The following is a 13,234-nucleotide window of genomic DNA, read 5'->3' as shown; positions in this document are numbered from 1 at the left end:
ACAAATCTTTAAATAATTTTATTTACAAAATGTCTTTGAAAAATTTTGAAATCTAAACTTTTCAAAGTTTTCAAAAGTTTTTAAACTTTTAAAAGTAAACTGTAAAAAATCTGTGAAACTAAGTCTCAGAATTACGAGTTAGTTTTAGCTCTATTTAAATTATTCTGAGTAAAATTAATAATCCAATTTAATTCAAATGAAAGTATTTGTTACAGATCAGTTTTCAGAGAGTTTTAAAATTAGGTTTTATGTATTGAAATTCATTAATATATTTCTTAGCTGCAATGGTGATCTGCACTAGTTATTCTTTTTTTTTTAATTCATTTCGTTTCAGTTTATGTAACATTTTTAAAATTATATAATTTTTCTTTTATAATAATTTATTTTTAATTTTTTAGTTAACTTACTTACTTGGGATATCTTTAATATCTGCTTCAAGGTTTGTGTATTTGATACATACATACATACATACATACATACATACATACATACATACATACATACATACATACATACACACATACATACATACATATATTATATCTTAATAAATTACAGCATTTTCAGAAAAAGAATAAAAAAATGAAGAACAATGAAAAAAGATAGTTGTCCTATGCTAAACCCTCAGTAAATACAGCAGGACTCCTTTGCAGCAACAGGCTGTAAGATAGTCGACGTATGTACTAAAGCCCTCGGCTGCAGACTATTTCAGAGTGAACTCAGAGATGTTCTCATTCATAGATTTTTATTTGCAAAAAAATCTTATTTTATAACCAAATCTTAAAACCAAAATCTTATAACCAAATTTTTAGATCCAAGATATAAAAGTATATTTTTTCCAACAAAAGTTTTCTTGAAAACTTTTCTTGATTATCAATATTTGTAACAATAAAGACAGCGCTTACTTACCCGCAGATTTTCAGACAATCTTAATTTTTAAAAATGGCTATTAACTTCAGGACTATTTTCTCTGAAAAAAGATTGTTTCAGAGATGATTTTAAAAGTTGAGATATTATTGAATTTTAAGTGACGGCAGTTGTCCTTTTATTAAAACAGAAAAGTCAACAACATCAGAGTGTTTGCCTGCTTTGTTTCCTTATAAACAGTATTCCAAAATGGTCATGAAATGGAATAAAACTTTAAATAAAATCTTTATTTGTATTGCAAATTGGGATACACATTTGAGTTGCTAACTCCTTGTTCTTATTGAATTTATTAAAGATTTTCCTAATAAAGCATGGGGTCGTTAAATTTAGAAATTAAAAATTAAAAAAAAAAAAAATAATTAAACTAATGCAAAAGCTTCAATATTTATTTTAATCTAAGTAACTTGAAGATTATAAAAATGCTTTATATTTTAATATTTTTCGTTATTCAGAATAAATAAGCGAACATTTATGTTAAACGTTGACATTAACTTCTGCACAGTGTCTTTAACAATTTTTTTCCTTCTAATGTCTACTCTCTAATCAAATCTTTAGCTGTATTCATTGTTTTGCCTCTCTTACTCAAAGACTTCTGATTTACCAAAATTTTTCAATGGGACAGAACTGTAGACAGTTTAGCGGTTTCAAGCTTTTTAGTATGAACTTTGATGTCTCTCAAGTTGTACCACTCTATTGTCTTCTTTGAAAAGTCTAGCTTGAAAACATTCCTTGATGTAAACATCCAAGTTTACAGTTGATGTGACAAAAGCTTGTGATCTCAAATTGCAGCTGCATATTGCTAGCCACAAGGGAAGTTTTTTTCCAAATTTATCCAATGATTTATAATTGAACTTTTTGCTGACTTGTCTATAAATAATTGAAGTGTAAAATTTTGGACCTGGGAGCTGTTTGAAGTTGTATTTGATGTACATTTTGTCATCCAAAATTTTGAAGCCATTAAATTTTGTAAGCACTTTGTCATAAAGTTTTCAAGCTCGAGTTTTAGAAGTCAGTGCTCGAGTTTTAGAAATAAATGCAAACTTTTTTACACTTCCTTATATTGGTAATATATCTAATGAAACCAAGAAGAGTTTAAACTATTTATTTATATATATATATATATATATATATATATATATATATATATATATATATATATATATATATATATATATATATATATATATATATATATCAGCCCTTGGAATTAGGGTTGGCATTTGGTTATTATTTCTGAAACCTCTATGAAATTCTGTTTCTTTTAAAGGACCAGAATTTCATACAGATTTTTTTTCTCTTCAAAAGTCTATCGACCCAGGTTGATAGACTTTTGAAGAGAAAAAAATTGAATTAGTGGTACTTCCTTGTAACAGTAATTAATGTAGTGGCACTTCCTTTAACAGCAGGCTATGACAAATATTGTAGCAACACTACCTTGTAAAAGCAGGCTATAAGATAGTTGATGTAGCAACAATCCTTGCATGTTATACATTAAAAAAAAAAATTAACATTCAAAATGTTTTTATTTAAAAAAACAAAAAACATACAGAATGTTTTTAAAAAAACATTAAATTTTATTAGTTTCCTCAATTAAATTAATGCGTTTTGTTGTAACATACCTTAATTATTTTAATTATTTCAGTTTAAATACCAAGCAAACAGCTGTTTTTTACCACAAACCATTTAATGCCTGGGATAGGATAATCTAATTGTTTTGTAATATTTTTTTAAAATTTTCCTTCATTTTTTATAAAATGTACATTATCATTTACTAATAAATTTTTTTTAATGATTTGTATCAGTTATTTTTTTATAATTATGGACTGAACATGTCACACCTGAAATCAAAGATGACTCTATTTTATGAATTTTTTTTTGTTTTATGCTATAAAAAACTTGTGAAGTTCATGAGATATAAACGCTTTTCACCTAAAATCTTATTACCCATATCAAAACAAAAATACTAATATTGAACACCAAGAAGCATTGATATTTAAACCGATTTAAATTTATCTATTAGTAGTTACCCAGATAAAATACCATGATACAGTATTTTATTTTAATTAAATAATTTTAAAAAGTATCTATATATATATATATATATATATATATATATATATATATATATATATAGATGTATATATATAGATATATTCAGCCCTCGGAATTAGAGTCAGCATTTAACAATGCCAACCTAGAAGTGTAAGAGGTTAGAAACTTAGTTTCTATGTTTTATGGTAAAACCTTGGCAACAAATCTTTTTTGCCGACCTCTATCAAAATTAAGAACGATAATTTATTGCCGATCTCATTTTTCTTAATTTTGAGGACTGATATATTATACATATATATATATATATATATATATATATATATATATATATATATATATATATATATATATATATATATATATATATATATATATATATATATATATATAAGATTTAAGTGACATCTTTAACAGTATGTGTAATGATACTATAAGCATTGAAACAGCATATACGGTATCATACTATTTATTTCTTTTTTCACATAATATTTCGGCTCATATAGTGAGAGCCATTATCAAACTGAAAACACCGTTTAAAAAAAATAAAAAATAAAAAACCGTTTAAAAATTATAATAAACGTAACCAAATGATGTCATTGCAACGTCAGATATTCAACATTTTTAATTTTACAAAAAATGATTTCCAATGGTCATCACCAAATTGCCATTGTCACTAAATTCATTTTCGTTTGTATCAACAGCAAAAGAATGGTTTATTAATGACGAAGTTCAAGTGTCATTTGATGTTATTAATTTATACCCATCAGTGCCATTTGATAAAGCAACTGTTACAGTTATTGATATGCTAAACAAAGATAGAGATGATCTTATACAACGAACTAAATTATCTTTAGTTGACATTCATAAACTAATTGATCTCTGTATTAGTAATTTTTAGTAAGTGTTATTTTTTATGGGAAGACAAAATTTATATTTTAAAAAACTCTGGTCCAATAGGTCTATCCATAATGGTTGTCTTGTCAGAAGCATATTTACAACATATTGAATCTAATGCTATTCAACAACTTTAAATGTCAATATTGCACCAAAGTCTTATAAACGTTACGTTGATGATAGCCATGCTTGATTTAATAATATTGATGACGCAAATTCTTTTTTAACACTTTTAAATTCACAAGATAAATCAATCCAATATACATGCGAATACGAAAATGCTCAACACCAATTAAATTTTTTAGATATTTGTATTTCAACCAATCACTCTCTTCACAAATATGAGTTTTCCATACACCGTAAAGATGCAATTACAAACGTACTTATAAAACCAAAATCATGTATTTCACCGAATATCGCAGTTAGTTTTTTTAAAGGTTTTTTAGCTCGAGCATACAAAGTTTGTTCAGAACATAATATTCAAGATAAAATTAATTTTCTTATTAAGGTTTTTACTGAAAATGGACATTCATATAAACAATATTCAGATATTGCTAAAAATTATAAATACTCCACAAATAAATCTAGTTCTCAAAAATTGATACCAAAAATCTTGTTATTTTACCATGGATCCCAAAATTAAGCCTTGTTCTAAGAAGAGAGTTTCGTAAAGTCGGTGTTAAAACAGTCTTCCGTTTTGGTAATCCCTTGATAAATATACTCTGCCGAAACAAGTCTAAACTGCCTCCGAACAGTCATCCAGGAGTGTACCAACTTAATTGCACACGTGGTTCATGTTATATTGGTGAAACAAGAAAAAAGATTTCCACACGAGTTCAAGAACATAAAAATAATGTTACAAAAGCCAACTGGGAAACATCTGGAATAGTAGAACATTCACAATATTGTAATGGTAAAATAAACTGGGAGAACCCTAAAACGCTTTCTGTTATTTCAAACAACTACACAAGAAAAATTCGTGAGGCCATTGAAATACAACGTGTACAATGTTCAAAACCTAAAGAAAACGTTTTAAATCGTGACAATGGCAATTTGGTGATGACTCACCATTGGAAACCATTTTTTGTAAAATTAAAAATGTTGAATATCTGACATTGCAATGACATCATTTGGTTACGTTTATTATAATTTTTTAACATTTTTTTTTTTTTTTTTTTTTTTTTTTAAATGGTTTTTTCAGTTTGATAATGGCTCTCACTATATGAGCCGAAATATTACGTGAAAAATGAAATAAATAGTATGATACCGTATGATGTTTTAATGCTTATAATATATATATATATATATATATATATATATATATATATATATATATATATATATATATATATATATATATATATATATATATATATATATATATATATATATATATATATATGTAATATTGTATATATATTTAATTTTGTGTATATATGAAATATTTTAAAATTAGGTTTCATATTGTAAATAATTCTTCTAATTAATAATTTACTAATTAAAATATTTTTAATAGTGTTTGGTTTTATGAACTTGAGGAGTTGTCAATTCGCTTTAAATATGAAGCATATGGTGCTACAATTTTTCTTGGTATGGGGGGTTCAACACTTCTTATTGTGTCTTTAGCAATGATATCTGAGATGATTGACAAAAATACGGTATTTCAAAAATATTTTACTTCTTTTTCATTTCTAGATTAATTTTGCTTCACATTTTCATCAAAGTTTAATTAAAAAGTTCTCTAAAATTTTGTTTTATCATTTAATATTCCTTTTCTTTATTTATAATATTTTTCATATTTAATAAATTTCATATTTAATTATTTGCTAATAATGTAAAACAAATGTTGATTAGGATACTGCTGCATTTGTTTATGGTTCAATGAGCTTCCTAGATAAGATGTCTAATGGAGGAGCAGTGATGATTATTCAGTACCTTCAACCTTGCAAGAGCATTCCGTATGCTAAAAATCTTATTTGTAATTTAATGAAATTATATTAACAAGTCTTTTTTTGTGTGTGTTTCTTTATAAGAGTAAAAATTATAAATGTTTTTCAAATTTGTTTTAAATGAAGACTGTTTTATAAAAACAAAAAAATTTAAAAAAATAAATATAATTAAAAATAAATGTTAATTAAACCTTTGATTTTATAAAATATGATTTTTACATGTTTTTAGGATATGTTGCAAAGATTGTCAAGAATATTTTCGTTATATTATGAGTTTGGTACCAGGCTCCTGTGCAGTTTTAGCACTTATATGTCTTTTAACTTTGATAAAGTCACCCTTTGGTTCATTTAAGAAAAAAGGTTATTTTTTAATATTCTTTTTCTACATTCATTTAGCATTTAGCGTTGTTTTTTTTTAAGCATCTCTGCTTAATATAGCATCTACTTTCTTATGCATCCACATTGTAAAATGTGTGTTTCAAAGTGTGAATGCATAATTTTTTTTGGATAAACACTTACATAGCAGGTAATAAATTAATAAACACTCTTGTTATCAAAAAATGTTTATAAATACCCAATCAAACATATAAAGTTTAACTACTTGATGGTCTAAAATTCCCTAATCTAAATATTTGTTTAGATTAGTAATTTAGTAGGGTTCGGAACTTATGCACATATCGGCGAATATATGCACATACCATACAAAAGATATGCGCATAACATGCATATGATTCGCATACAAATTTAACAGATAAATGGTTTGTGAAATTAAAAAAAAAAGTATTTTCAAATATAGAAGAAAATGTTTTTTAAATGAAAACGCAGGTGATTTTAAATTAAGAAATGATTTTTTATTTGATTTTCTGTAATTAATTTTATTAGTAAATATTTCAAATTATTTACATGATTTTTAGGCAAATTTCTTTATCACAATACTTAACAACATAATTTTTATATATTTTCTTAATGAGAAAATTCATACCGTGTGCTGCACAGCCATATGTCAAGATGTGTGGAAATTTTTCTTCAATTAGTTTCCAAGTAGCTCTCATTACTGGAGCATTGTTAGTGATAATGCTTCTGAACTTTTGTGGGCCAAGAGTCTCAATTTCATTTATGACTGCAACATTTTGAATTGTCTGATGTGTTGATTTAAGTATAAAAAAACGATTTTGTATTTAATGCCTTGATACAAAAATTCACTATATGATCGCAACCAATATTTGTCCAACCATCACTGACAAGTGTTAAATTTCTAGATGATTCAAGAATATCTTCCAATTTAGCGGAGCATACTGCGCACTTTTTATCAAGAAGCGAACTTGACAGTGTTTTTGCGCACGGTTGTAATGATGCATACGATGGATTAAGTGCTTTGATCAAATCCTTAAAAGCTTCAGATTCAACAAGATGAAGAGATATAACAGTTCAGAAAAAGAAATTTGCTAATTCCATATTGATTTTTTTTTTTTGACTCTTCAAGATTTATTACATTGTCAACTACTTTGTATGGTTTAGCTGAGATTATAATGTTGTTGTTAAAGTTGATTGATGATTCGGCTTTTCGTTTTGCAAAAAAAATTGTTTCTCATCTTCACTAGCATTTGGACATGATGTTCCTTTATGTGCTGCAAAGCAATCTCTTGCCCATTGAAGGGTCTTTTTGAAGGCAAAGCAAGTTCCATTTCTCTTTACTGTTTCGAGATTTTGCAAATATCTATTTATTATTATCTATTTGCATTGTATTTCTGTTTGAGGAAAAAGGTCTAATTAACCTATAATTTTTTTAATTTTTTATTGTTTTACTTATCTTTTTAATTAAAGCACTTTTAGAATTAACAATTTAAAGTTATTATTTATAAAAGTACTTTATTTTTATATTTTAAGATTTAGTAGTGTAAATAAAAGTTATTAACTTTTAATTCCACTATTAAACTGGTATTTTTTGTTCTAAAAGCACATTAGTTAAAAACTTTATAAAAACTAGAATTAAAATTTGTTTTTTTGTCTGTCTAACAAAACAATTTAATGGTTTTTAATGATTTTAAATTGAAAAAAGTTATGCGCATAGTTTGACAGTGAATATCTGTGCATACAAACTTTTCCAAACCCTATAATTTAAATTAGGGAATTTTTATAAAAAAACAAAAGAAAAATAACTTATAATAAATATTTTTTGGGTGCTAGTATTGCACCAATGATACCAAACAGGTCTGGGTTCGTTCTTGAATAAGTAACTTTTTAAGGGTTTGTACTGGTCACACTTTTTAAGATAGGAACTTTTTTATTTTAGTTTCTAAGATGCTTAAAAAGCAAGTATTTCAATTTAAAACTTAGATACATGATAGCAACAGATGTTAATCTAACAGTATTTTTGTATTAAAAATTGGCATAGATTTTGATGAGAAAATTATTACAACCAGAACACTTTGGTTGAATAATCTGCAAATATTCTGGTGTTTATCTGTTTTCCAGATCAAAACAGTTGTTATATATAACTATGGCAGTTAAAACTTTAAAATCTGAAAACTTTTGCTATTGTGATAACCACCTAAAAACCAAATAATATTAACATGGCTGCAATGAAATTAGTGTGAATGGATTAATATGTCTTTGATATTATCAAATTGTCAACAGTTTATTAAAATTAGGAGTTGTGCCAGAAAAACTAAAGTTTTCATCATCACTCTGATCACTAAGTATTTGTCTATTTTTTTAAAAAACTGTTTGTATGATATTTAACAGCTGCAATCCAAGTTTGGGGAACCCTTGTTATTTTGGCTGCAGTGATAAAGCAAGGCCAGGTTGCAAATATTTAAAAATTTCCTTTAAAACTTTATTTAAAAATACTTTTTATTTTACATTTAAATATAGATTTATCAATCTCTAAGAAGCATCAATTTTTATCAATTGACACCTGCAACGAATACAATTACTAGCTTTTTTTTAAACGGTTTCAATCCAAGATATTTTAACATGTGCAGAAAGTGGTTTCTGATGGAACCTTTTGCTCTGTATACTTTTATAAGAAGTCTGTAATAATTTGTTACAAATTTTGTATAACAGTATATTAGCATTTATAAAAGCACTTGTCATCAGGGAATTACAAACACCTTATAGAACTGCTTTCCTCCTAAATTGTTTTCTGAGCAAAAGTTGCTGCATATTTACCTACATTCAATATGGTTTGCACTTTGTAGGTGTTGTTTAACTATAAATTTTTTTTCTGTGGAAACAGATATTGCACACCTTGAAATAAATCAAGCAAAGCTAAAATCTTTCCTTTAGTCTTAATATCAGGGTATTTGCGCACAACATGCATCATTTTGCTTGATATGGATATACTTGATTGCTTCACTTTTGGCATTCCTAATATATATATATATATATATATATATATATATATATATATATATATATATATATATATATATATATATATATATATATATATATATATTATATATATATATATATATATATATATATATATATATATATATATATATATATATATATATATATATATGTATATATATATGTATATATATATTTACATATATATATATATATATATATATATATATATATATATATATATATATATATATATATATTTATCATTAATATAGGCTTTGACTTTATTTTGTTTCAATAATTTTACATTTGTCACGCAAATTTTTTTTGATAAAATTTATTATATTTTTATAAACCAAATTAAATTTTCACAAATGAAACTAAAAAACTCACAAAAATAATCCAATTATTGGTAAATTGTAAAAACTTGCTGTTTTGAAATCAAATGAATTAAACTTTTATATTAATCTTATAAATTAAATATGCTTAGATATTATTTAATAAAGATTTTTATTCTGTGTTACTTAAATTAATCAAATATACAACAACAACAAAAAGAAAATATCTTTAAAAATATTCTTTAATGCTAAAATTTGCTCTATTAAGTGTAAATATCCAAATATATGCAATTAACAATGAAATATGAATAATTATGCTTCTAATCAGTGGTTCTGTTTATATGATCTAACTATATAAAATATTTAGAAAAATAAATAAATCGGAAATTCAAATAATTTTGTTTTGAGAACAATCAAATTTCATGAATGAAAGAATCACTTTAGTTTCTAAGGAATAATTTTTTTTCTGGTAATTGTTCTAGAATTTTCTAAATTTAAAAGATTGAACTTAGATTAGTTCTTTTTCGTTATTTTTTTTTTTTTACATTTAGCAGTGACTGCCAAGCCAGTAGACTGCTGATAGTTCATTGGATAAAAGGTAATTAGAACAGTGTTCAGATACATTAGTTTTATAAGGCTTTTCTTTTTCTAAGATGAAGTGCCTTAGTATCATATTTATTCAAATAATTTAGTTTTTAATTTAATAACAGATCTATTTTTTAAATTAACTTCATGAGAGTATTACACTAAGAAGTTATAATTTTTACTAAAACATTATTGCATTTATAACTTAGCAGTTTTACTTTAAGTGTATTACATTAAGAAATTACCAGTTTTACTATGAGAGTATTGCATTAAAAAATTACCAATTTTAATATGACTGTTTTACACTACGAAATTACCAATTTTACTATGAGACAACTGTATTGTGCAAAATGTTTACAAGTTGAAACAATATTTTATTATATGGAATGGCATCCTTAGTTCACGCTGCTCAAATGAATGTTTATATAGCTATTTAGAGTGTGTGCAACTTTTTATACATAATACTTTTATGTTTTAAAGATTTATAAGTCAATATAGCAAAATAATGAAAATCTAGTCAGAGTTGTTAGACTCTGATGAGATATTAGAATTAAAGATTGATATATTAAAAATTGAAGATTCAATGACTTGCATAATAAAAAGTCCGGTAAGGCAATAGTTAGATAGGTGAGAGCTCCAATGCTTTAAAAATTGGAACCACAAATGCCATTTTCCAGCAGGTAGAAAAACAATATTCAGTTGAGCACCTACTAAATAAATTAGAGAGATTTAGGGAGAAAACTTTTGTAAGGCTATGGCAGAAATCTTGACCACAAGTATTTGCATAGTTTAAAAGAGTTAGCAGCAAAAGTAGGTGTGATTTGGACAGGAAGAGTGTGATCAAGAGATAAATTAGAGGAAATGTTTTTTGGAAAAACTTTATTATTACCCTTTGTTAATGGCATTGTTAATAATTCGAAGAATGGAACTTTTTTTTATCAGTTTATTGTTGGAGGATGGTAATTCTCTAGCAGAAAGGTGAAAAGACTAATTTTCAAAAAAAAAAATTGTCTAAAAAAAAGAACAGTCCATGAACCGTCATTAAGAAAGTCACAAAAATAGTTCCATTCAACCTTAAGGAAGAAGTAAGAAGAGTAATGGTAGAATCTTATGTAGGGTGTATGGTAGGATGTAATGGTAGGGTGAATCTAATCTAACTTGATCTGAGCCACCTAATGGATAAAAAGGAGAAAATAACAACAAGTTATGGTCAAAGACAAAACATACATCAAGAATAAAAGCTAAAACCTACAATTTTAAGTAATTTGGGTGTCTGAAACAAGTAAAAAAGATAAAAATGGTTTCGTGCACAAAGTAAGATGTTGAGAGTAACAAAGATTTTGAGCTTTTGTGCTTTCAGGGTTAGTCAGTTTTAAGGTTTGAGCTGAGTCATTAAGTAATATTAAAGTCATCAATAATAGCAAGATTGGCTGTTGGCTAAAAAGAAAGGGTATACTCAATTTGATGAGAATTATTGAAAAGAATGGAAACTTTTGGAACAATATAATGCAATGAATGAATGTCATTGAAAATAGAATGATAAAGAACAGAAAGATAAGCAAATTAATGAAAAGGTAAAAATGAAATCACATAAAAGAATATTCAGAGGATTCAAACCCGATATCATGACAACAAGTGAATTGATACATAAGTATATGCCCAAGCCAACTATCTACCTATTAATGATTCTTTGCAAAATAAAAATTAATTACCATTAACAATGAGATCAGAAGATGAAAAAGCTAAATTTATCAGTCCCACTATCTCCAATTTTGTCTATTAAATATTCAAAGACCACCAGATAAAATATTTGTAAATATTTGGTAGTAATAATGTTTTTTTGTTGCTAAATATTTTAAGGTATTCGAGATTTTAATTAATAGACTTGAATTAATCATAAATAGTGAATGATACCCTCAGCAATAAGCTGAGCAAAAAGATTTTAGCAAGAAGTCACAATCAAAAACCATAAGTAGAATTAAGAAGATCATTCATCATCCTAATAAACAAAGCAAAACAGGTTTACATTTATGCAAGCCTATAGTCAGAGAGAATGTCAAATCAACTCAGAAAAAGATAGTATCACGGCTGAAATTTTACATTTTTGTAAAAAGAAGCTCGATTGATTGCATTTTGGTAACTTCTTTTTTGTGGCAACTTTAAAAGGCAAAATTTGGGTCAATTTATACGCAGCAAAATTGTAAATCCATTGTCTATATATTAGGAAATTAGTTTCTTAAAAGAAAAATAAATATATATATAAAAAAAGAAATATATTTCTTGTTTTAAGAAATAAATTGTGAGGTAGGAAAATATTTTTCTTAAAATAAAAAACTTTAAAATGTTTACTCCATATTGCAGTAAAATTTTGATGTGAATCTTAAAACAAGAAATTTCTTGTTTTAAAATTCACATCAAAATGATTAATCCATTGTCCATAGTTAAGCAATTTATTTATAACAAGAAATGCAATTTTGCTGAGCATGGTTGGATAGCAAATTTTATTTTTATATATATATATATATATATATATATATATATATATATATATATACATATATATATATATACATATATATATATATACATATATATATATATATACATATATATATATATATATATATATATATATATATATATATATATATATATATATATATATATATATATATATATATATGGGCAATTCCACGACAGAAAATGAAAAAGTAATCAAATTTTATTCTCTTTTTTGTCAAATTTTAGCACACGAATATTGATGTAGACACATTAAAGTTTATTTCAAGTATATCTTTAGTATCAAAATTTAATTATGTCATTTTTATGCTTTCGAAAGTTACGGTTTTTCTCATTGTTGCATGATAAAAAAAGTATCATTGTAAAATGTTATTTTACCCATGAATTTGTTTGCAAAATCGGAATTAATTTAATGTGAAAATAGAGCCAACATGTTCAAATTGTTGCTGGTTGGATTTTATACTTTTAAAAATATATATATATTTCAAGATAATAACCAAAGAACCTTTGCAATTTTCATGTAACTTAAGTTAACAAAAACATGATAAAGTTTTTTTTCCTTTAGATTTAGTTAAAAAAATTAAATTGTTTAACAATATATGCGAAAGGGTA

At 25.2% G+C, this 13,234-nt stretch overlaps 1 protein-coding gene across 3 annotated transcripts in view; it reads left to right on the top strand.

Annotated features, from left to right (window-relative positions):
- LOC100197126 (major facilitator superfamily domain-containing protein 12) overlaps nt 1-13,234 on the top strand; it is a 72,902-nt gene that overhangs the window by 50,321 nt on the left and 9,347 nt on the right. Inside the window, exons 6-10 of one of the 3 annotated variants that reach the window (XM_065816509.1) lie at nt 399-439; nt 5,390-5,531; nt 5,728-5,831; nt 6,052-6,182; nt 10,069-10,115. In XM_065816509.1, the coding sequence (XP_065672581.1) occupies nt 399-439; nt 5,390-5,531; nt 5,728-5,831; nt 6,052-6,182; nt 10,069-10,097 (447 nt within the window). In that variant the 3' untranslated portion in view covers nt 10,098-10,115. The remainder of the gene's footprint in view (nt 1-398; nt 440-5,389; nt 5,532-5,727; nt 5,832-6,051; nt 6,183-10,068; nt 10,116-13,234) is intronic. The other 2 variants (XM_065816510.1, XM_065816508.1) reach the window with 2 other exon arrangements.

Source organism: Hydra vulgaris, chromosome 13 (genome assembly GCF_038396675.1).
Source record: "Hydra vulgaris chromosome 13, alternate assembly HydraT2T_AEP".
NCBI lineage: Eukaryota > Metazoa > Cnidaria > Hydrozoa > Anthoathecata > Hydridae > Hydra > Hydra vulgaris.
The sequence above is the reverse complement of the archived record's forward strand: the minus strand, read 5'-3'. Positions and strand labels throughout refer to the sequence as shown.